The sequence below is a fragment of the Silurus meridionalis genome, chromosome 28 (assembly GCF_014805685.1).
Source record: "Silurus meridionalis isolate SWU-2019-XX chromosome 28, ASM1480568v1, whole genome shotgun sequence".
Classification (NCBI taxonomy): domain Eukaryota; kingdom Metazoa; phylum Chordata; class Actinopteri; order Siluriformes; family Siluridae; genus Silurus; species Silurus meridionalis.
Window position 1 is genome coordinate 5,728,156 of NC_060911.1, and position 27,032 is coordinate 5,755,187.

The 27,032-nt window shown below is 35.5% G+C and overlaps 1 protein-coding gene across 1 annotated transcript; it reads left to right on the forward strand.

Annotated features, from left to right (window-relative positions):
- Window positions 1-2,604: 2,604 nt before the first annotated feature.
- Window positions 2,605-18,866, forward strand: LOC124381178. The gene is made up of 10 exons (XM_046842595.1): window positions 2,605-2,611; window positions 3,450-3,729; window positions 4,495-4,627; window positions 8,554-8,561; window positions 9,318-9,328; window positions 13,730-14,009; window positions 16,704-16,843; window positions 16,933-17,024; window positions 17,639-17,722; window positions 18,770-18,866. The coding sequence occupies exons 1-9, from the start codon at window positions 2,605-2,607 to the stop codon at window positions 17,714-17,716; spliced, it is 1,029 nt and encodes a 342-aa protein (XP_046698551.1). The 3' UTR covers window positions 17,717-17,722; window positions 18,770-18,866.
- The last annotated feature ends 8,166 nt before the right edge of the window (window positions 18,867-27,032 follow it).

Consider the following 27,032-nt stretch of genomic DNA (forward strand, 5'->3'; position numbering starts at 1 on the left):
ATATGTTACATGTTATTGACATTCAAGACATTCTGACTTGCAGGTGGCTAAAAATCATCTTAAATATGACATCGGGAAGAAGAGGATGAAAAAGCATTTACATAACATCTTATAAGTGAGATTTGGGTGTAGCATGATATGGAAAATTATTTTTCTAATTAATAAATCAATTATTGTATTTACTATGTGATATAGTTAAGCATTTAAAATTAAAACATGTTTTTTCGGTTTTGCATCATTAATCCTAGTCTTTAGTTTAAGATAATAGCTAGATTTTATGGTATGACTATGCTCGTTACATGTAGTTTCTCTAACAAATATTATTGAGTAGTCATTTTGAAAAAGTGATCCTTTCTGTGTAAACAACTAACAGTTACTAACAGTACTCACGGTTGTACCAAGAGGACATTTTGTTCAACAGGGTAAAACAAGACTGAAACACATTCAATTGTGCTAATGAGCATGAGCATTTTTTTTCTTCATGTTTTAATCATTAGCTTTTAATGTTGCTTTAACACCTAATGCGATACTTTAAATCTTTGTCACCTTCCAGCCAATCAGAAAGGTCAAGAACCAACCAATCATTTTGCTATGTGTGTATTTGTTATATTTGTCAATTGACATGGGCCAAGATCGAGGTGGGAGAGTTTTTTGTTGTTTGTTTGTTTGTTTTGTTTCTTCAAATTTAGTTTGTTTGTTTGCTTGTTTTAGTTTGTTTGTTTTTTCTCATGTAAAAAGAAAAATTCACAGTCTGTAATGTTCACCATTATGTTATACTGTATATTACCAATAAAAATATTTAGCAAAAACATACAGTACAGACCAAAAGTTTGGACACACCTTCTCATTCAAAGAGTTTTCTTTATTTTCATGACTATGAAAATTGTAGATTCACACAGAAGGCATCAAAACTATGAATTTACATGTGGAATTATATATGGAATTATATACATAACAAAAAAGTGTGAAACAACTGAAAATATGTCATATTGTAGGTTCTTTAAAGTAGCCACCTTTTGCTTAGATTACTGCTTTGCACACTCTTGGCATTCTCTTGATGCCTACTTTGAAAAACCTACAATATGACATATTTTCAGTTCACTTTTTTGTTATGTATATAATTCCACATGTGTTAATTCATAGTTTTGATGCCTTCAGTGTGACTCTACAATTTTCATAGTCATGAAAATAAAGAAAACTCTTTGAATGAGAAGGTGTGTCCAAACTTTTGGTCTGTACTGTATATATAATATATATATAAACTTTTGGTCTGTACTTTATAATAAATCATGTAAAAACAGGTATTTATTATAGTGTCTTTGTATGAGAAGGTTAGTTCTTGAATAGTACAGTATATGCCTCAACTCAAGTTCATAATAAAGTTAGTTTAAAAACTATAATCACACTCTTGATGTCACCCAAATGAGGATGGGTTCCCCTTTTGAGACTGGTTCCTCTCAAGGTTTCTTCCTCATAACATCTAATGGAGTTTTTCCTTGCCACAGGCTTGCTCATCAGGGATAAATGCACACCATTCACTTTAACTGTTGATTTCTGTAAAGCTGCTTTGAGACAATATCTGTTCTGAAAAGCACTATAGAAATAAACTTGACTTGATTCAAGCTGCTGATGCAAATTTCAGATCCTCTTATTTAAATTTCACAGCACACAACAAGATTCATCCCATCAAGCATTACTTTTGGAGTTTCACTGAGTCTCTTCCCACTGAAGACTCAGGTTTCTGTTCCTGGCTGACCGACAGGTGTGGTGTCTAATTTGGTTGTAGCTTATCCACCTTATTTGGTTTGACACAATGGATGTTGAAAGTTGGTTGGTGTTTTTTGTGCACTACTTTTGTAAACAAATATCATTACCATAGTCTTTTTGACAGCTCAAACCTTAAAAAAAAATGTGATCAATTATTTTACACTTTAGATTTTTTTGCTGTAGGTTAATTCATGCAAAAACCATTATTTTTCTTTAAAAAAGATGTCAAATACCCTAAAGCTGCAAGCTGAAGTGGCACACATTGTTATAACCATAAGAACATCCAGTGAAATTGCCATATGAAAGAAAAATGAAACATGATAAAGAAAAATCTAACACCCAGTGTTTTTTGAGGGGAAAAGAAAAAAAAACTTGAAAATATTTGGAATAAATGCTATTGCCACAGAAACTGTATTTGCTTTTACTTCTTACTTATCCTATTTCTGACAGTGCTGAGAAGCTCTTAATATTAAAAGTTGAAAAAAAAAAGAATGGGATTAACAATCTTAAGTGGATCATCACTCAGTTTTAGTCATGAAATTTTAATTTCTGTGTTTGTGTAACACATTTTTATGTTTTCATAATGTTTCAATATGTTTCCATGAATCAGACACAAAAATATTAATTTCACTGCTGGATAAAACCTATACCTCTACCTGTACTTTGTGTATAATGTATGCATTTTTTATACGTCATTATAGAATGTAGCAAGGAGCATTCAAAACTTAAGAATTCAAGTGCATTTGCCTTTTAAATGAACTAGGTACACATTTAGTGAAACACCAAGTTGACAGCTCAGAATTTATAATGGTCAAAGAGGTAAGTTTCTGATGTGTCATGCAGGGTAAGAAATCTCTGTAAACTGTCTTTATTTGGTTTCATTTATTATATTTGTTGTATGATGGAATCATGTAATTGGATGTTTATAGTAAAGGTGTGATCCTTAAGGGATTATTATTTCCTTAATTATTTTTCTATTTGAGCAGAAAATGGAGAATTCACTGAGGCCCATGTTTCTTTGTTTAGGTAAACACTGAATAATTAAAGTGATTATATATATAGTACATTTTAATTGTAGTCATTTTATTTTGTATTTTTTTTTTACACAGGGATATGTTTTTTCTTATTGCACTGGCCACTGACCCATCAGCTCGGTAAGAGCATTCAGTACATGCTGAGTGTATACTCAAATTGACAGAGATTTCAGAATGTAAAACAAAAAGTATATGTTTAATATATTTAATATTCACAGTCAGCACTATTAATATGTCCCTAATTATGTGATGTGAATGTTACCTGCTTTATACAAATGTCAGAATACTCTTGTGACTGAAAAACTTTTATTGAAGCATATATTTACAGATATTTATATCTGAATTAAATCTAAAATGTACTGTAAGTTTTTGTATGGGGACACAAAATATTAATCAAGTAAATTCATGTAACTCTTTTAACCAATTTTTACTGAAACGAAAATCTTATTGATTTAAAAACAGAAGGTAAAATAGAAGCATCTTTTACTAATGCTTTCAGACTTCTGGGCCCCATTTTCTCTGTGTGTGTGTGTGTGTGTGTGTGTGTGTGTGTGTGTGTGTGTGTGTGAGAGAGAGAGAATATATAAATTATAAAACACAGCTATACACACATGCACTGTAATAAATGTGTTCTTTTCTTCCCTCCAGACAATGTGGCCTTAAAAGGAATAGCAACACAATCTTCTATATTTGGCAATTTCTATGCCAAGTATGGTATTGATGGCAACAGAGCATCTAGCCTCTACTCCTACTCATGTACACACACAAATGGTCTGTTAAACTCATGGTGGAGGGTGGATTTGTTGGCAGTGTATGACATTAGCTATGTAATCATCACTAACCGAGGTGACGCCTATTCTGAACGGATGAATGGTGCTGAGATTCACATTGGCAAGTCTTTAGTAAACAACGGCAACAACAACCCCAGGTGAACCTTTCAAAAATGAATCTATGTACTGTATAAATAGCAAATACAGATCGCTTATACTTAATGAATAATTCATAAAGCATACTGCCTATAAATATGTGCAATTATTAGTAATGATTGCTATAATGTACAAATTCTTAATATGCATCAACAACATTAATATTCTATAAGAACAACTCTGATAGTTACATTTCCTATGAATAAACTCTTAAAGGACAATGCAAGTTTTCTTTCAAAACCTTTGAATTACAGCTGATGCAATAACTACATAGTGAATTAGTTACATGCAAGTTTTTCATCTTCCCCTCCAGTCAACTGAGAATCCATTTATTTCTTATAAGGAATGATGTAGTATTGTAGTGTAAAACAATATTTTGGTTAGCATTATTATTTTGTCATCAGAGAGCCTTTATGTGGAGTTGCATGCTTTAGCCTAAGAGAATTGTTGCAGACTTTGCACAATAAATATGACTACAAACTGAGTCCAAGAATTTTGTCATTATTTAATAAAATATTACATTTTTTTGCATTAATGTTAAGCATGACTAACTTTTGCTAAATGCCACAAATGTACATGATTTCTTTCTTTCTTTCTTTCTTTCTTTCTTTCTTTCTTTCTTTCTTTCTTTCTTTCTTTCTTTCTCTTTCTTTCATTCTTTCTCTCTCTCTCTCTCTCTCTCTCTCTCTCTCTCTCTCTCTCTCTCTTTCTTTCTCTCTCTTCCCGCTCCCTTTTTTTTTTATTTAAATTTGTTTTTTACTTTACAGATGTGTCGTTATTTCTACCATTGCCGCTGGTGCCTCCGTCAACTACACCTGCAGTATGAGGGGTCGTTATGTGAACGTTATCATTCCCAACATTTCCCAGTACCTCACACTCTGTGAAGTGGAAGTCTATGGGGTTCCAGGTTACACTTTTATATTCACAGTTTCAACTTGAAAGTCAAAATAAGTTTAACAACAGTTGCTGAATATCTGCTTTGTTGCATTTTTTTCTGGAGTGCCTGTTACTAAGAAGGCATTTCTGAGATTAAAGTTAAAAAGCAGCGAGGATCTCACCAATCCTTCCACAATGGACAAAGTTCTTCAAGAGGTGTGAGTTTGTGAGAATGTTCCCTTAGTTGTCAATTTATTAGGTACACAAAGTTTGTAGCTACAGTAACCTCATTGGCCATAACTGAAAGTAGTGTGAAAGTATCTGTTTTGCATTTTTATACATATAAAGTGTAGAATGCTACTGTATATACTGTATATGAAGTATTACATGGCACATTCTGTAATAGTATTTTTTTGTCCATAGATGAAATCTGTCAATGTCCGGTTAGCAGTATTTCAGGTTCGTTGGAGAAAGGAACCAAAAGTGGAAAATAAAACTTAAAAATAGGTGAGAAAGATTAGAAAAATAGTACTGCTATCACTACAACTAATACCATTACTAATAACAATGACTATGATGATATTGATGATGATGATGATGATGATGATGATGATGATGATCATTGTGGTTGTTGTTAGGTAGTTGTGTACACTCCCTGCAAAAAAAAAAAATTAATAAATAAAAATTAGCAAATGATACAGATTAGAAAAAATATAGAGCAAACCAAATTTTAGCAATGATGGAATTTCTGACCTCTATGATATGCCTTAAGAAGAACCAGCCATTAGGGTTGCACAAGCCTTAGTGCCGGTCCCAAGCCCGGATAAATGGGGAGGGTTGCGAAATTAGGAAGGCATCCGGTGTAAAACATGTGCCAAATCAAAACATGCGGACGGTCCGCTGTGGCGACCCCTAATGGGAGAAGCCGAAAGAAAGTTTTATGATTATGCCTCAAGTGGCCAATTTATGTGAGATTAAATCAAGTTTTAAAAGAATCATATTATTACTCATTTACAGTAGACTTCTCACCAATAAAAACTTTTTGGGAATACAATAGCATAATGGGAACCTCTTCATCATGAGACATACGTAAAAAATTAGCATTCGCAAATGGGGGGAAAACAACATGAGGAATAGAGTGTTAACAATTATATTATAACTATTATAACTGTCATGATTTGCAAATCTTAAAAAAAACAATATTTTATTCACACAAACATTAAAAAAAAACTAAAACAAACATAAAATATTTAAACTGGGGAAATTGCCCATATGAAGAAAAGAAATTGGGAAAATTTGATGCCTGCAACACGTCTTCAAAAAAGTTGGGCCCAGACAACAAAAGGCTGGAAAACTGTTACTAAAAAGAAACAGCTGGAGAAACAATTTGCAAACTAATTACCCTATTTGGCAACAAGTCAATAAAATAACTGGGAATAAAAAATATCTTAGAGAAGCAGATTAAGACATAAAAGGAAGATCAGCTATGAGAGGCTTTCGGCACCTTTGCTGTTGAACTACAGTACTAAGTAGTGATACAATAACGCTGCAATACTCAATAATGAAGTGAAGAATGAAGAATAATATATTATTAGAGAAAAATATTTTCTGAGCATTCTTTGATTAAATATTTGTGAATTTTAAAGAACATTAGTTTATTTATTTATTCATTGATTATTTGTTTTATTTATGTAATTTGACAAGACTTTCTGATTTGCAGGTAGCAGAAATGCGTCTAAAATATGATAATTAGAAGAAGAAGATGGAGAAGTTAGGATTGGGTGTAACGTATGGAACAACTAGTTATATGTTATATACTAGGTTAATTGGTTTAAACCTACAGTTTTCCATTTGTAAATAACACAATGTTAAAGGGTAAAACACAACTGTGAAGTGATAAAGGGGGCTAATAAGATAAGATATACCTTTATTCGTCCCACAGTGGGAAAATCTCTAATGACCATGAGCATTTTTCTTCATGGTTCAATCATCAGCTTCTAATGTTTCTATGACATCAAATGCAATACACAGAATCTTTGCCAAATCCCAGACAGTCAGAAATGTCAAAATGTATATTGATAAATGTATATGTATAAAAGCATGTTTACAGGAAGTTTATTAAATGTCATAAATGTGTCAATTATTAATGTTTTTTCCTTTCTTTAAACACAAACTTGATTAAGAAATTTCAAGGTTTTGTACACTAATGATTACCAATGAAGCACAATTATTGAGAGAATTTTTTATCTGTATTTATTTGTTTACTTATTTATTGACTCAGTGATTCTTAAAATAAGAGACAAAACATGTCCTACATAAAGTTTTTACTAAGTCTTTACTAAAATAAATAAATAAATACAAATGTTGTTGTTTTTTTGTCCAGTAGATGGCCCCATTTTTCCCTCATGTTGTTTTTATGGCAAGACTGAGCACAGCACCAAAACATAATGTAGTTATTTATACTGCATCAGCAAGGTCTCTGGAAGCAACAATTTAAATGCTGTGTACTAGGGTCTGGCCAGAAGTGGTCTTCATTGAGGAATTGTGACAAAAAACCCACCTCCAACATACAGTAGAAACAAGGCTAATTGACTCAACTATGTAATGAAAACATAGGAACTGTGGAAAACTGTGGAAAAGAAGCTGTTGCAGAAGGCAAGTTGTTTGCTGAAGGGTTGGAAAGAGATGCATTAATGAAAATCTGCAGGTGACAGTGAAGCATGGTGGAGTTTCCTTGCAAGTTTTCGGCTGATATTTTTAGCCCATCCACCTCAAAGGTCAGGGAACCAATCCCAGCCACTGTTAGTGCCGGTCCCAAGCTCGGATAAATGGGGAGGGTTGCGTTAGGAAGGGCATCCAGCGTAAAACGTGCCAAATCAAACATGCGAATGATCCGCTGTGGCGACCCCTAATAATGGGAGAAGCCGAAAGAAAGTTTATTAAACTAATTCCCAAAAGGAGTGTGATTCTTACCTTACTTCAAAGATATCCAACAGTAAAGTCAACAGTATTCTAATATCAACAGACTATAAATAAAAATGTAAACAAGTGCTAAAGAGTGTCTGTACTAATTAGATATATCCTGTCATGTAAACACTGTAGAAGTTACATAGAAAAGATTTATAGCTCCATTTTATCTTCCCAATAGTGTTACATTGGTTGCTTCTAAACTATGTGTGAATGCATTGTTGACATTGGTGTTAATGGAGATTTAAAGCAGAAGCTCCCTATGACTCACGATGTAGAGTCCATTTGTCCAGAGATTGCAGAGATTGTGTGTGAACATTGTAAGCAATAACCAAATATAATTCCTATCACTTGATCAACACATTCCACATGTTGTTCCTTTCATTTGTTGCAGCATTGAAATACTCGGTCAAGCAAAACTTTTTATTTGCAATGTAAACCTTTAAAACGAAGACTGCATACATACAAAAACATAAAACAACAGGGCAAATAAAGTATAACCTGTGTCGTGGAACAACAACTATGGGAGACAAAAGAGATCCAGTGAGTACTATGGTACTCTGGAGTACTAAGATGAGGCTTAAATACAAGTAGGTGCTAATTACCAGGCAATGTAAGACATGTAAAAACAACCTTGTGATAAGGTTTAGTGGGTGCACCAGGTTTCCTTGCGGAATGTGAGACCTAAATAGAAGTGCTGATTACTAGGCAATGTGATTTTCATGTTTATAGAGGTTTTCTGTTTTCTATTTTATATTACTTTACTGGCAGCCCAGGTCATGCACATTGTAGCACATTAACTCTTATCATACTGTATATACAAAACCCTCAAAACAAAACACTCCTTACCCATACACTGACTTCTGGGGGGAGACCTAATTTAAGTAAAATGGTGGCTATGCTATATTCTTTCTATTTTCTTACATTTTTTATTTTATTTTCATTTTAAATACATTTGAAAGTGAAAAAGACCGGAAAGAGAGTACAGGAAGTTTAATCTGAGTGAAGTGATTTAGCGTACTAATGCATTGTGTGGTCAAGCATTGGCTGTGGGTGAAAAAAGGGTCAAGTGGCAACTGTGGGCGAGGGGGTCAACTAAGTACAGGTGTGACCAAGTAACATGTGCTTGGTCACACCTGTGTATTAATACGAGCAGCCTGCATACATTATGACTGTTTTTTTTTTCTCTATCAGTAGACAAAGTGAGCCAGAGAGCTATAGAAATGATGCAAGCAACACTCTCTCAACAATGCTTTTTTTTACTGGGTTTACTGGATTGATTAAATTTATTTTGTTTCATTAAGTAGAAGCGATATGCCCTGAATTGTGTGTTCTAATGGAATAGGGACAATATATATACAGTTGTGTTCAAAATTATTCAACCCCCACTGAAATTGATTGTTTTGGTCGGTTTGACATTGATTATGATCATTCAGTCATCCTGCTTACAATTAAATCAAAGAGGCACGTGTAGGTCAGACAAATATAACATAACATTTATAATGAAATAACCACAAATGTCTTTTCTGAGCTCACATCATTATCAGTTTTATTCAACCCCCAAGTGACATTCAATCTTAGTACTTAGTACAACATCCTTTTACAGTTATAACAGCTTTTAAACGTGAAGCATAGCTTGACACAAGTGTCTTGCAGCGATCTACGGGTATCTTCGCCCATTCATCATGGGCAAAAGCCTCCAGTTCAGTCACATTCTTAGGCTTGCACTGCAACTGCTTTCTTTAAGTCCCACCAGAGGTTCTCAATCGGATTTAAGTCTGGTGACTGCGATGGCCACTTCAAAATGTTCCAGCCTTTAATCTGCAACCATGCTCTAGTGGACTTGGAGGTATGCTTGGGATCATTGTCCTGTTGAAAGGTCCAACGCCTTCCAAGCCTCAGGTTTGTGACGGACTGCATCACATTGTCATCCAATATCTCCTGGTACTGAAGAGAATTCATGGTACCTTGCACACGCTGAAGCTTCCCAGTACCTGCAGAAGCAAAACAGCCCCAAAGCATGATTGACCCCCCGCCATGCTTCACAGTAGGCAAGGTGTTCTTTTCTTCATAGGCCTTGTTCTTCCTCCTCCAAACATAGCGTTGATCCATGGGCCCAAACAGTTCTAATTTTGTTTCATCAGTCCACAGAACACTATCCCAAAACTTCTGTGGTTTGTCCACATGACTTTTGGCATACTGCAGTCGACTCTTCTTATTCTTTGGGGACAGCAAGGGGGTGCGCTTGGGAGTTCTGGCATGGAGGCCTTCATTACGCAGGGTGCGCCGTATTGTCTGAGCAGAAACTTCAGTACCCACATCTGACAAATCTTTTCTCAGTTCCTCAGCAGTCACACGGGGACTTTTCTCCACTCTATGCTTCAGGTAGCGCACAGCAGTCGAAGTCAGCATCTTCTTTCTGCCACGACCAGGTAGCGTTTCAACAGTGCCCTTTGCCTTGAATTTGCGAATGATGCTTCCTATGGTGTCTCTTGGTATGTTTAACATCTTTGCAATCTTCTTATAGCCATTGCCCTTCCTGTGAAGAGTAATCACCTGTTCTCTTGTCTTCCTGGACCATTCTCTTGACCTCACCATGTTTGTAACCACACCAGTAAATGTCTAGAAGGAGCTGAGTATCACAGTCATTTTAAAGCTGCCTAATTGGTGCTTATTAGGCTTTATTGCTGCTCCCTGATATCCACAGGTGTTTTCAATACCTGATTGAAAACACTTCATTGAACCTCTGTTCTTCAGAGTGGTAGTCTTTAAGGGGTTGAATAATTATGTCAATGAAGAATTCACAAAAGAAACATTTACTACTGTATTACAAAACTAATTGATGTCATTTTAGTTGCATATGGTTCTTTAAGAAGTCCTTGTAGGATTTCATTCTGAATACAATTACAAATGTACACTAAATTCCCTAAAACCATTTACAGCATTGGGGGTTGAATAATTTTGAACACAACTGTACATAACATCCACTTGTCACACACATGCACACAGGGTGTGTTTATTTAGCATACATTTTGCATTACTTAAGGATCTCTGGGCCCAGATTTTACTAACTTTTGTATAAAAACTTATCAACCATTTTATATTTTTTGAGGTTTCAGGGTACTGATGATCAGGCTTTCAGATTCCATATCAATGTCACCTATAGCCCTGGAGTCCTGTTTCTGGCTGACAGGCAGGAGTATCTAATTTGGTTGTATATTATCCATCTCAATAAGTTTGACATACTGGATGTCCCAAGTTGGATGTTCTTTTCTGTTCAATACATTTGTAAAAGTGTCATTACCATAGCATTTCATTCATAGGATCTCATTCTTCAATGATGTTACTATTTTCTCAACATTCTGTTTAAAAGACAGCTCTGTGTAAAAATCAGGTCAGCATCTGAAATTTTTTGAAACCAGCTGAATTGGTGCCAACAACTATACTATTGCTAATAAATACAAAATACTATCGATATTAACAAATGTAAAACACTCTGAAACAATAGTCAGTGTTATAACCATGGTCACTGCAATATGATAGAACAATTAATATATTTTTACTTTTGTGTAACAGATTTTATTATTTTTGTGAATCAGACATCTTATGTATTCTGTATGCATTTAAAGCATTGAACATACGCAACTACATTTGCCTTTTAAATGAACTACATACACATTTAAAGAAACATCAAGTGGACAGCTCAGTGTTCAAAAGTGTCACAGAGGTTAGTTTCTGATCTGTTGGTTCAAGGTAAGAAATCTCTCTAAACTGTGTCTTTACTTGTTTTAATATATCTTAAATGATCTATATTATGCAAATCATGTAATTGGATGCAGACAGTAAAAGTGTGATGCTTAAGAGGTGAATGCTTTTACTTAAATTCTTTGTAATAAATTCGATTGTAAAATAATCAGAAATTGTTCTTTCTTTTTAAGCCAAAAAATGGAAAACTCACTAAGGTCCACGTTTTGTTTTTTAGGTAAACACTAAATAAGTAATAAATAATGTCTAATTGATTTCATGATTAGTTAATTTCAATTGTAGTAATCGTAGATTATGCATTTATGCACAGGGATATGCATTTTTTCATTGCAGTGGATATTGACGCATCAGCTAGGTAAGAACATAATAGAATGCAAAAATGTGAATGCAAAAATTGTGCTCTCTCTCTCTCTCTCTCTCTCTCTCTCTCTCTCTCTATATATATATATATATATATATATATATATATATATATATATATATATATATACGTATACATGTATATGTAAATATACACATACAATATATAAGATCTAAAATGTACTGTGTTTTTGCACAAGTGTAGTTCACAACAGCTTTATTGCACACTTACATTAAAGATAGTTAGTAAATTAAAAAGCCTGAAATTGTACACTTTGAGACTACACTTTTCTTTAAAGTTGTCAATATTATAACTTTTACTGATAAAATAGTATTACTTTTTATTAAAGCTCACAGACTGTTGGTCCTCATTGTGTGTGTGTGTGTGTGTGTGTGTGTGTGTGTGTGTGTGTGCATGCATCTCAATAAATTATAATATCATTTAAAAGTTTATTTATTAGAGTAATTTAATAGAAAAAGTGAAACTCGTATATTATATAGATTCATCACACACAGACTGATATATTTCAAGTGTTTATTTCTTTTAATTTTGATGATTTGGGCTCACATTTAACAAAAACCCACCAATTCACTCAATTCATCTAAAAAAATGAGAATACTTCATAAGACCAATAAAAAAAAAAAAATTTTTGGATTGTTGACCTTCTAGAAAGTATGTTCCAGTACTGTATTTGTACTCAATACATATCAATGCCTTAATTTCGGCATGGTATGGAGGTGATCAGTCTGTGGCACTGCTGAGGTGTTATGGAAGCCCAGGTTTCTTTGACAGTGCCCTTTAGCTCATTTGCATTTTTTGGTTAGTTGTTTCTCATTTTCTTCTTGACAATACATCATAGATCCTCTATGAGGTTCAGGTCTGATGAGTTTGCTGGCCAGTCAAGCACACCAACACCATGGTCATTTAACCAACTTTTGGTGCTTTTGGCAGTGTGGGCAGGTGCCAAATCCTGCTGGAAAATTAAATAAGCATCTCCAAAAAGCTGGTCAGCAGAGGGAAGCATAAAGCGCTCTAAAACTTCCTGGTGAATGGCTGTGCTGACCTTGGACTCGATAAAACACAGTGGACCAACACCAGCAGATGACATGACTCCCCAAACCACCACTGACTGTGCAAACTTTACACTGAACCTCAAGCAACTTGGTTTCTGTTGCCTCTTCTCTTTTCTTAGAGACTCTTGGGCCTTGATTTCCAAATGAAATGCAAAATTTTCCTTCCTTTCATCTGAAAACAGACCAGTACTTTGTGTACTTTACCCTGGTAAGACACCTCTGATGTTGTCTCTGGTTAAGGAGTGGCTTGACACAAGGAATGAGTCAGTTGTAGACCATGGATACATCTGTGTCTGGTGGCTCTTGAAGCAATGACTCCAGCAGCAGTCCACTCTTTGTGAATCGCCCCAAATTCTTGAATGGGCTTTGTTTCACCTTTTTCTAACAATTTTTTTTTTCTATTCAACTTTCCATGAATGTGCTTGGATACAGCACTCTGTAAACAGCAGCTTATTTAGCTATGATCTTTTGTGTCTTCCCCTCCATGTGCAGGGTGTCGATGATCATCTTCTGCACAACTGTCAAGTCAGCAGTCTTCTTCATGATTGTGTAGCCTGAACCAGACTGAGACACCATTTTAAGGTTTAGGAAACCTTTGCAGGTGTTTTTGGTTTTAATTAGCTGATTAGCGTGTGACGCCACAAGTCTCCAATATTAAACTTTTTCACAATATTCTCATTTTCTGAGCTACTGAATTTTGAGTTTTCATTAGCTGTAAGCCATAATCATTCAAATAAAAATAAATAAACAAACATAAATTAAAATAAATAAACACAAATATATCAGTCTGTGTGTGATGAATCTATATAATATACAAGTTTCACTTTTTGTATTTAATTACTAAATCAAATTTTAAAAGATATTGTAAATTATTGAGATGCACCTGTATGTTCTAATGCATAAAAAACAGCCATACACACATTCACTGTAAATAAATACATTTTATTTTCTTCCCTTCAGACAATGTGGCCTTAAGAGGAATAGCAACACAATCTTCTTTATTCAGCACATATGGTGCTTTCTTTGCTATTGATGGCAGCAGAGCATCTAACTTTGTTTCCTCCTCATGTGCACACACAAATGGTCAGTATAACGCATGGTGGAGGGTGGATTTGTTGGCAGTGTATGATATCAGCAATGTAATCATCACTAACAGAGGTGATGCTGTTCCAACCCGGATAAATGGTGCTGAGATTCACATTGGCAACTCCTTAATCAACAATGGCAACAACAACCCCAGGTGAATCTTATGTTGAATAAATGTTTTTATAAATACAAAAATAACATTGATTTACTTATACATATTTTCCTTATTAACGATTTAATAAAGCATACTGCCTTTAAATCTTTGTAAATATTAGTATGAACTGTTATTATTGTAAAATTGTTTGTATGCATCAACAACTTTACATTTTTTTAAAATAGCAGCTCTGACAGTTGTACATTCCTATGATTAAAACTTTTTTGAAGACATGTATAGTATGGAACACTGCTCTTTCCAGGCCTTTGGTCATGAGGGGTGTCAGGTCACAGGCTACTGGAGACTCTAAATCCCCACAGACTACCGATTTGGCTGACACAGATACTGAATCACACACATTTCCCCAGCATCTCCCAGCTTCTAATTAGGTGCAGGTGTACCAAAACACACACACACACACACACACACACACACACACACACACACACACACACACAGCTGCACTATATATATATATATATATATATATATATATATATATATATATATATATATATATATATATATATATATATATATATATATAGTCTTCCACACACCAACAGGCTGCGAAGTAATATGACAAGTCTAAATGACTTGTATTAAAGACACACTGAGCTGTATTATATCACATTTTGGAATACCACATTAACATTCATTTATCTGCTTCCTGGTTATGGACTTAGACTGGGCTAATGCGGTATGGACACACAGCAGTATATCTGTTTCAACTTGCAAATGCTTTCTAGAGCCATTTCAGCATGCGTTTGATCATTCGCCAGATGGAAAAGAGGCTGGTGAAAAACAGTTTTTTGTGCTCCAATCCTCAAACACCGGACCCCTCGAGATGCCACATAAATGGGTGTGGAGACAGTCCTCTGACAAAGTTCTGGAGAACGACCCAAAATCCACCATGTGGCCTTCTTCTCCTGTAACCTTTCCCAAACCAAGCACAATTACGATGTGGGTAACAGAGAACTCCTGGCTGTCAAGCTTACCTTAGAAGAATGAAAGTACAAACACCCTTCTATCATTGTTATGGACTACAAGAATCTTAATTATCTACATTCTGCAAAAAAAATAAACCCACGGCAAACACGCTAGTCTCTGTTCTTTGCATGGTTCAACTTCACACTCTCCTATCACCAAAACGTCAAGAATACAAAAGTTGATGCTTTGTCCCACCTATACCAAAATGAGCCTAAATAACACCACATATCCTTGCCTCATCTTCCATGATTGGAACCATAGAGTGGGAGGTAGACAAGGATCTATCTTAAGTGCCATTGGCAAATTCCCAGTGTATACCAAGCAGGAAGATGTTACCCCATAGAGCAGATTCAAGTTTTTACCTGCGCCCACGCCGCCATTGGCACTGAACATACCAAATAGTATAACAACTACTCCAAGAAAAGTACTGGTGGCCTAACATGTTGCCTGACATCCAGTGCATAGTCTCATCTTGTTCAGTGTGTGCACAAGCTAAGGTTCTTTATACATTACCTGCAGCCAAACTGCCAGACCATATACCTGAACAACCCTGGTTCCATTTGATACTTATCTCAAGGTAACACATAAATTTAGGTGGTTTTAGACAGATTCTCAAAGTCACTACAGCTGACCTACATTGCTACCACTCACATTTACCACAGCAGACTTGCTACCTCTAAATGTTATTCATCCATTGAAAATGATCCAAAATGCAGCTGTGCAATCTGTGCTCAATCTGCCTAAGTTCTCCCACATCACCCTACAGCTGTGCTCCCTCCACTGGCTCCTGTCAAGTTTAGCACCCAGGCTCTTCTACTACGAAGACATTCTGTTGTAATAGATGCAGAATGAAGTCAGCATTGTCTTTCTCAAACAGGCAAGGCCTTCCAATAAAAAGGCATTTTCTGGATGGAAGCATTTTTTGGTCCAAAACCTGTATATACCATTCAGATTCTTTGAAAATATTGATGATATTATGATTGGTAAATTATGAGATCTTTAATTGTTTTTCAATTTTATGTTAAGAAACTATTCTGAAATTGTTCCACAATTTGTATTCTTTCACAGAAGCGTTCTGATTTTATTTACATTTGGTAGTGACTTTTTCCACAGACTTACCAAGTCATACGGTAAAACATCGGATTACCATGTTAACGGACATTTTTCTGTTTGCTAGTTTTGGATTTTTCTTGCGCCTTTTGTGACTTTGTTTGCTCATAGCCTGATCTTTGCATCTTTTCTGACCACTATTCCTGCCTGACGTTTTAATCTAACTGCTTTGTTAATAAAGACTGCTGCATCTGCTCTTGCATCTGCCTGTGTGAGCATTTTTTTGTACTTAAAATGGAAAAACTATATAAAAAATATATCTGTAATGTTAAAAAAGGTTAAAAATTTTATTTGCAAACCCAATGAACTACACTAACTTAGCTGCATAATACATTTTCACCTTCCCTTCTGTCAATGGGAAATCCCTTTATTCCATACAAGGAATAATGTAGAACTGTAGTCTAGAACAATTTTAATGTTAGAATAGAAGAATTTATTTAGCAAAGTTATTGTTTTGTCATGGGAAAGCCTTTAGATGGGGTAAGATGTTGATAAACTGAGTAAAAATATGATGTCATTCATTCATAATATAGCAATTTCTACTGCTTTTATTTTAAGCATTTAAAAAAAATTGATATTTTTTTTTTATTTCAGATGTGTTGTTATCTCTACCATACCTGCTGGTGCCTCTGTAAGCTACAACTGCAATATGAGGGGTCGTTATGTGAATATTATCATTCCCAATATTTTCCAGTACCTCACGCTTTGTGAAGTGGAAGTCTATGGGACTCCAGGTGACACTTTTATATTTAATTTACAATTATGTTTTAGATTTAATTGAATTTAACAGTTGCTGAGAGTCGAGTTTATTGCTTTTTTGTAGTGCCTGTTACTAAGAAGACATTTCTGAGATTAAAGTTTAACAGCAGTGAGGATCTAAACAATCCTTCGACCAGGGACAAAGTTTTTGAAAAGGTGTGTGTTTGCGAGGATGTACACTCAGTTGTCATTTTATTATGTACACATTGCTTGTAGCTACACTCATTGGACATTACTGAGTGTATTCCATCAGTTGCATCACCCAGCTTGTTGCCCTTGGCCTATTATTAAAATGTAGAGCTGAGCGAATCCAGATTCATTCAGGGTTTAGTAATCTGATCCTTTATATTGTATGACTCGGGATTCATGAATCATTCTCTTCATTTACATGCATCACTTGAGTCCTTGGTTGTCTTGCTACTAACAACAACATATATAAATATGTTTATATAAGTTGTTCTAAGTTATTGTTAGCAAGTAACTGTAGCAACAAGTAGCTGACTGAGTTGTTCAGGAAACTTCCTACATGGTCAGAAAAACAAGAGACTCAGTTTTGCGGTTCCTATACGTGTACTGATACAGCCATACTAATGCCATGCATGATACCATTTTACCACTATGTTGAAAACGGCTCACTAATCAAATAATATATTTAGTCAGTGTTTATTCAGTGCTGTACAAAGTACAGTATAGTCAGAAAAACTGCAATTGTATACATAATACTTGTAGTATGGTATATGCGCTATATGAAATTACTTTTCTATCCATAGTTGAAATCTGCTATTGTCCAGTCACCAGCATTTCAGCTCCATTGGACAAAAGAACCAGAACTGCAAACTAAAACTTAAAATTGGGTAAGGAAGTTAGAAGAATTGTATTGCTATCATTAATTCAAAGTTTTACTATCAATAATGCCTTCAAGCCCTGTAAAGGATGTTGCAGGGCCTGAAAGCCCTGTCAAAGATGTTGCCTCATGACCAGTTGAGGGCATTAATATGCCTGTAGACCTTGTAGAGAAAGTTGCTCTCCTTGTAAGCATCATGGTGACTGTTGCATTTTACAGATTTCTGCAAACCCAGAGATTTTAATTTATGTTCTTTTTACACCACTAACTACATCCAATAACCAATGCTACATTCAAGATATTATAACTCTTGTAATTATTTTCTGACTAACTACATTTTTTGCACACATGTGCAGACATAATTAGTATAGCACAGTACTAGCATATCACAGCTGTTTAAGGTCACTGGGCATTCTGGGCATTCACATTATTTAGAAGGGCAAAAAGCTTTTTTATTTGTATATATATATATATATATATATATATATATATATATATATATATATATATATATATATATATATATATATATATATATATATATATATATATGTATATTTATAATAGTTGATAGTAAATAGTAAATAGTAAATCACACTCTGTTACTTATTTTGTCGTTAAATTTGTGACAAAAAAAATTATTATGCAAAAGTAGGTTTTACATATGCTAATTAGCAATAACAAAAAAAAGTAAGTGAACATATTTCCATGGATAGTAATGCTGTTTTATTTGGGAGAAACAAAGTGAATCAGAGAAGCAATAAAAATTGTTTTTACGATTAACTGTTTAAGAAAAACAGATCAAAAAGTACACAATTTGGCCAATCAAGCTTGTCTAAATTCAATAATTAATGAGAAGATTACTAGATATTGATCATTGTTTCATGTATGTACAAATGATGGTTTAGTTTGCACACTCACTAATAAACTAACATTATTATATAAAAACATTCTCTGAGCACCCAGATTAAATATTTGTGAATTTTACAGATCAATTTTACTCATTTAAAAAATCTTTTTTTGAGTAATATGACAGTCCAGACTTTCTGACTTTCAGGTGGCAAAAATACATCTTAAACACTGACAGTGAGAAGAAGAAGATGTGGTCAAATAACAAAAAGAACATGTGTGAGGGTGTAGCATATGAAACAAATAGCTATCTGCCATATACTTTTTAGTTTAAAGTACAGTCTTGTTTGAAAATGTGTCTATGACAAATTATTATTATTTATAGGAATGAAGTGAGTGAGTTATGTATTTAAAATGCATTATTGTTTGTTGGCTTTAGCTTAAGAAAATATTAAGATAATGATAGATTTTAAAATAGCACTTTACTACATACATTTCTCTTATAAATATGATTGTGTGGATATAATCAGTAACCTTTTTTGCAAAAGGGTAATTTCTCAGTTTATCCTGCTTATAAAAATTGCTCATTTATTATTTACATTACAGTCGTAGCAAGAAGACATTTTGTGGAACAGGGTACAACACAACACTGTAAAACATGAAATGGTACTAATCACCATGAGTATTTTTTCTTTACATATATTTAGCTTCTAATACAACACCTAATGCAAAACACAGACTCTGTCACTCAGAAAAAAAAACAACAACATTAAATTGTTTGAAAATGCTTAAAATACAGAAAGTGTATATTTTAAAAATTAAAGAAAAATGTTTGAATGTTTACAATTACAGAAAATTTAATAAAATATGTCACAAATGTGTCCACTGCAAATGTCTTTTTTCTTTTAACACTTACCTGTTTGTAAATTCGTATACTGATGATGCTCAATAAAGTGCATTACTAATTATTAATTTAATGGCATTTTTTTGATAGTTTGCTTATTTATTAACTCTTGAGATAAGGAACAAAACATGGCATACATAAAAAATACATACATAAAAAAGTGTTCTTAATGTTAAATATTTATAATAATATAATAAACATACTTCAAATATTATATCTAAAGTAATCCTAGGTGGCATAGGAACAGTCATGCCACCTGCTGCCACTCCTCTCTAGGGAAGCCCAGCTTGCTGTCCAGCAGCTCTTTGTGCTGAATTACACTGACCTGGAATGAACAATCATACCATGGGTTTGCAGGACCCCCAATCAGCACAGAGTGGCTGATTCCTCTTTTTCTTCCTCTGATTAACTTTCTTCTTCTTCTGCCTCTCCCTTTCTTGGGGGGTGTCTATGGTGGTGGCAATGGTGGTTTGGACTCTTGACATGCCACAGGCTACCCCTGATCAAGCTAGGATGTACCACAACATGCTGTATGCCTAGCATACCGTGTATTCAAATGGTTACATACCATGTTTTGGTGTATTCGGGCTGTGATTAAACCACTATCCCCCAACGCCAGGTACAGTGTGAGGCATTGAAAACATCTCGCATGGTGAAGGTGAAGTGTGTGCATGGCAATATATATGAATATCCATTAGTGGCTTTATCTATTATGTATAGCAGCGAAAAGTACAAAATCAAGGCTGTAGTTATTACCCATCTCACCTGCTGATTCTGGTAATAAATTACCCAGCCTTTCAGCTTCTTTTGAGAGAAACGTGCATAGATGTGTCCTGCATTGATATTAAGCAAAGAAACTCCATTGGGGCTACACCAGTTTGTAATGCTTCCATTTGGGTTGTTCAGAGTCCCATAAACCTTTTCACATCTTATAAACCGAATCTTTTGCCCTTTTAATACATACGCTGCTGCCTACTAGGACAACATTATTATTTATAGTAATGTCTGGCAGTAGCTTACACCTAAGAGCACCTGGGAACCTGGGTGGGCGAGGCTCATAGCAAAACCAAATAGGTTTCCAATTGGGCTAATGGAAGTATAGTATTTTAGCTTTTACTTGGGTCATGGGCAGGTGCATCCTCTCTTCCCATTGTTCTACAGTTTTATGTGAAGTCTGTGTTATTGAAAGAGAGCGCACAGAAAATTCAATTTGTGTAAAGTGATTATGCCTACTATAAACATGTTTAGGAAACATATCTGTAGCAAAGAGGGGGCGGTTGAGCATTGAATGTGTGTAAAGAAGCACGTGCTTGGTCACACCTACAGTATATGTTTTTACTAGCAGCCTGCATACATCAACAGTGTTTTCCTAGACAAAGTGAGCCAGTGAGAGAAAAGTGATGCAACCAACACAACTCTCAACACTTGAACTTGGATGAACTTCACTTTGCCATGACCATTTGTTTTATTGATTTTAATTTTTTTATTTTTTTTTGTACGAGATTAATTCAGGTAATTTGTTTTGCTAAGTATAAGAGGAAGAGGTATTCATTTAAGCACAGGATTTGATAGTAGTATTCCACATACATTTTGCATAATCAAGGAACTGGAGGTGCTGATCTGAAAATTCTGAAACTAGCTCATCTTGCAACAACAACCATACCACTGTCACTGAAATTAGATTTTTACCACCATTTTTGATGTTTGACATGAATTACATTTGCTTTAGGCTAATTCATTTAAAATACTATCTTTCTTGACAAAGGTCAAACACACTGAATCTGCATTGAAGCCACACCTTGTTGTAACCATGAAAACGACCATTGAAATTGTCATTTGTGGCAGGTCTGACAGTTGTTTTATCTGTATAGATAACATTTATTCAGGGACATGTTTGATGTATAAAGGGAGCACTACTTTTTGAGGCCTCCCTTGGTCATAAGCCAGGTTGTTCTGAGTAATGCACACGGAACTGTAACACAGTCAAGGATATATATACAGTGAGGAAAATAAGCATTTGAACACCCTGCTATTTTGCAAGTTCTCCCACTTAGAAATCATGGAGGGGTCTGTCCACGATGAAATTGTCATCGTAGGTGCATGTCCACTGTGAGAGACATAATCTAAAAAAAAAAAATCCAGAAATCACGATATATGATTTTTAAACTATTTATTTGTATGATACAGCTGCAAATAAGTATTTGAACACCTGTCTATTAGCTAGAATTTTGACCCTCAGAGACCTGTTAGTCTGCCTTTAAAATGTCCACCTCCACTACATTTATTATCCTAAATTAGATGCACCTGTTTGAGGTCGTTAGCTGCATAAAGACACCTGTCCACCCCATACAATCAGTAAGAATCCAACTACTAACATGGCCAAGACCAAAGAGCTGTCCAAAGACAGAAAAACTGTACACCTCCACAAGGCTGGAAAGGGCTACGGGGAAATTGCCAAGCAGCTTGGTGAAAAAAGGTCCACTGTTGGAGCAATCACTAGAAAATGGAAGATGCTAAACATGACTGTCAATCTCCCTCGGACTGGGGCTCCATGCAAGATCTCTCCTCGTGGGGTCTCAATGATCCTAAGGAAGGTGAGAAATCAGCCCAGAACTACACGGGAGGAGCTCATCAATGACCTGAAAAGAGCTGGGACCACCGTTTCCAAGGTTACTGTTGGTAATACACTAAGACATCATGGTTTAAAATCATGCATGGCACGGAAGGTTCCCCTGCTTAAACCAGCACATGTCCAGGCACGTCTTAAGTTTGCCAATGACCATTTGGATGATCCAGAGGAGTCATGGGAGAAAGTCATGTGGTCAGATGAGACCAAAATAGAACTTTTGGGTCATAATTCCACTAAACGTGTTTGGAGGAAGAAGAATGATGAGTACCATCCCAAGAACACCATTCCTACTGTGAAGCATGAGGGTGGTAGCATCATGCTTTGGGGGTGTTTTTCTGCACATGGGACAGGGCGACTGCACTGTATTAAGGAGAGGATGACCAGGGCCATGTATTGCGAGATTTTGGGGAACAACCTCCTTCCCTCAGTTAGAGCATTGAAGATGGGTCGAGGCTGGGTCTTCCAACATGACAATGACCCGAAGCACACAGCCAGGATAACCAAGGAGTGGCTCTGTAAGAAGCATATCAAGGTTCTGGCGTGGCCTAGCCAGTCTCCAGACCTAAACCCAATAGAGAATCTTTGGAGTGAGCTCAAACTCTCAGCGACAGGCCAGAAACCTGACTGATCTAGAGAAGATCTGTGTGGAGGAGTGGGCCAAAATCCCTCCTGCAGTGTGTGCAAACCTGGTGAAAAACTACAGGAAACGTTTGACCTCTGTAAATTCAAACAAAGGCTACTGTACCAAATATTAACATTGACTTTCTCAGGTGTTTAAATACTTATTTGCAGCTGTATCATATGAATAAATAGTTAAAAAAATCATACATTGTGATTTCTGGATTTTTTTTTTAGATTATGTGTCTCACAATGGACATGCACCTACGATGACAATTTCAGACCACTCCATGATTTCTAAGTGGGAGAACTTGCAAAATAGCAGGGTGTTCAAATACTTATTTTCCTCACTGTATATATATTACTATATAGCCTTTTACAGAATTGCAGTATTCTATAAATAGCTGTGATGTAAACCAGAGTCCACATTTAGAGACCAGGTACTTGGTTGTGACCCATCAGGCAAAGATTTTCTCCTTAAGGATCTTTAGGACTTTCTAAGCTTTGCTGCCCCATAGAGGAAACATCTCCACCCACATATTAAAGAAGTCCTAAATCAACAGCAGGTAGGAGTTTCACTTTTTACAGGTGGGGAATAGTCCCATTAAGTCAAGTCAAGTCAAGTCAAGTTTATTTGTATAGCACTTTTCACAACAGACATTGTCTCAAAGCAGCTTTACACAAATCAACAGTGATGGTGAATGGTGTGAATTTGTCCCTGATGAGCAAGCCGTGGCAACTGTGGCAAGGAAAAACTCCCTTAGATGTTATGAGGAAGAAACCTTGAGAGGAACCAGACTCAAAAGGGGAACCCATCCTCATCTGGGTGACATCAAGAGTTTGATCATAAATCTTTCAACAATACAGAACACTGGACAGTGAGAACTAACATGATTACTGGAGTATAAGATTATAAGTGATGTTCAGTCTTAAACAGTCTATATGGTTAGTATAAGTCAAGTCCCAAAGTAAGCGCTGGCTCTAGCCTCTTCCTGGACTGCATGAACCCTGAAGGCATGTTTATTTTTTGACAGGTAGTACACAGCTGCACATACTCGCAGACATCCTTCTGCACCATTGGCCACCAGGCTAACTCCTGCACCTATAGCAGAGTCTTAAGCTGCCCCCCACTAAAGGCTATTATGGAAATAGTGGAGGAAACTTGTGGTGAAGGTTAGTGGTACTACGAGGTATTTCTCTCCTTGATCTTTTTGTGGAACCTTCTGGTACAGTATGCCTTGATGGGCATCAAAGTTAATCCAGTGAGTAAGTGTTTTTTGGTGTTGCAGTGTGGCTTTTAACATTTTGTACATTTTGTACATAGTTTTAACATATTGTGCCATCTCTGTCCTGAGCTTAGGCAATTTTAGACAGGGAATAGAGGAGGTCAGTCTCATGGAGGTGGATGACATTTGTAAAAATTTACAGTCTGCCTCAACCTAGATTCCACCCCACGCTATATCAAAATGATCCCATCCGCAAAACAGCTTACATTTCAAAAAATAGTTTTAAAAGTAGTTATGTAGTTTAATGTAGAATTTCAGTTGGAACAATCTTAATCATAGTTTTAATTTAATCAGTCTGGCAGAGGCAGCAAGCCATCAAGAACTATCTCTAAGCAAAAGGTGCCTGAGACCATGATTATCTTTTAAACAATACCCTAATCTGACCTGCTGGGGGGGCAGCCTCAGCAAAGGTGTAAATACCAGTTACTTTCATTTACATGTACATTTGCGGCATTTATCAGACGTCCTTATCCAGAGCGATGTACAAAAGTGCTTTGATCACTAGCAATGAAAAAATCTACACTGGTACGCAAGATTACAAACTTAATATAAATTCACTTTCACCTGCTGACCTCCAGCTCGAGAGTGGTATCACCCAGCCATGTGTTACTTTACTCATTTTCTACACTACATTTACATTAAAAGGCTAAATCATATCTACACTTCAAAGGGAAGAACAGTATAAAATGTCTGGGCACAGTTTGTTTTGCGTTCTTTTTGACTCCGATTTATTTTGTCACTGCTACGCTGTTATAAACTTCTTCATTACGAACATTGTTGTCCTCATCATTTTTTCTTACACATTTAAGCATGCAGCTACCTACATTACAAGTGATACAGCAGCCCTAGACAAAGCATCAGGTCTGGTGTTAAAACATTTTTGCAGCAGCATGGTCCACCTTATGAGTGTGTCATATTGTCAGATTGTCAGATTTAATGGACCCAGTCCCAGCTCACTGGCATTGGTGTGGACCTAAAAAAGTAGAGGAAGTCTGGGTTGTATATGATCAGAGGTGGGAAAAGTACACACATCCTTCACTTAATTAGAAGTACAAATACTCATATTTTCAAATACTTGGGTAAAAGTAAAAAAAAAAAAAACAGCTGAATTTCACATATACAAATTAGTGAAAAGCAAAGTAAAAATCTGTCATGTTTCAGTTCGGGTAAAAAGCCACATAACCATACTGAATGCTGGTTTAAAGAAAAAGTGTAGACAATGTCACAAAAAATATCACACACAGAAAATGTGTAAAGCAAAACCAACCGAGAAGAAGAGAAAGGCATTTGCAAAAAGGAAATACAAAGGTAAATTAACTGGATGAATCTAACTCTAAAACAGCAGTCTTGACATACGTTGTGTTGCACTTAAAGTTACAGATCACAAAATGATCTGGGTGACTCCATATTGAAGGAGCAAAATCTTGACACAGGAACATGCTGTCAATAATATACAAGGCTTACAAAGACCATTTTGAAAAACTCTAGCTGAAATGCACTTCTGTAATGCTTATTACATACACAAGTGAGAAAGTTTGCACCTGTAAGAAAACTCAAGGTCAGCGTTAAATGCAAAAAACAAAAGGCTCATCCTGGATCTTTATATTCTGAAAAAGGTTGGAGTGCACTAATTTGGACATGAATGGCTCAGGAGCATTCAGCTCAACTAGTAGCCCATAAAAGCCATTTAATAGACCCTCAAGGTAATCTTGTGCACAGGGCACACTAAAACAAGTGCAAGAGAAATCCACACAAGTTTTCCAAGATGGCATTTTGGAACACTTAAACACATTAAAGCAAGGTTAACTATTGAGGGCAGCCAAAATTCCACAAGGATTTACCAAATTCAGTACACCCAAAGGTGGAGGCTGAGCTAAAGTAATTAGAAGACCAGGAAATTCTATCTAAAGTAAGCTGAACCGACTGGGCTATACCTATAGTTCCAATTGTCAAGAAAAGTGGAGCATCTGTGCTGACTTTAAGTTCACAATTAAACCAGTCGTGTAGGTGGATAAATATCCATTGCCTTGTAACAAGGATATCATCAAGTCACTATCAGGTGAGCAGCACTTTTCAAAAATGTATCTTGGATCTATGCCAGATGCCAAGATTCATCCAATCAAGCTGTAATTTTCAAGCTTAACTGAGTCCGTGACCACAGTAGCCTCAAAGTCCTGTTCATGGCTGACAGACAGGAGTGGTATCTAATTTGGTTGCGGCTTATCCACCTCATTTGTTTTGACACAATGGATGTTCCAAGGTGAATGTTCTGTTCTATTCACTACTTTTGCAATAATTATTATTAACATTGCTTTGCTGTCAGCTTAAACATGTCTGATAAATCCACTTAGATCTCATTCATCAACAGTTTTTGCCACAACTCTGTGAAAACCCTGATGACTGCTCTGTGTGAAGATCCTATCAGATCATATCTGAAATTTCTTAAACCAGATCACCTGGCACTATTAAACATACTATTGTCGTACTATTGTTTTCCATTCTGATGTTTGATGTGTATACTAACTGCAGTTCATCTGTAGTTTAAATATTTTTAACAAATATTTTAAGGGTTAATGCAGTGTATTGGTGGTTTGACCTTTGTCAAAAACTGATTACTTTGCATGACTTTTGCTTTTGGCCAATTTATGCAAATCATTTTTACCTAAGTCACACACCCGGAAACAGCTCACATGATCTTACAACCATTGAAACAACCAGTATTTCTATATAATAATAAAGCAATAACAGCCAATGTCATTAAAAAGAAAACAAAAAACACTAAAAAGCCTTTGAATGAATATTATTACCACAGGAATATTATCTGCTATTAATTGTTATCATTATGTTATTTAATATTATTTTATTAATATACATGCATCTGCACAAATTGGCCTAAAAAATAGAGATATGATTAAACAGTGTTGAGAATTATTGGTGGATCATTATATCAGATTTAGCCATGACATTTTTTATTTTCACTTTGTGTAACACATTTGTATACATTTTCAGAAATAAGATATTGATTTGATTGGCA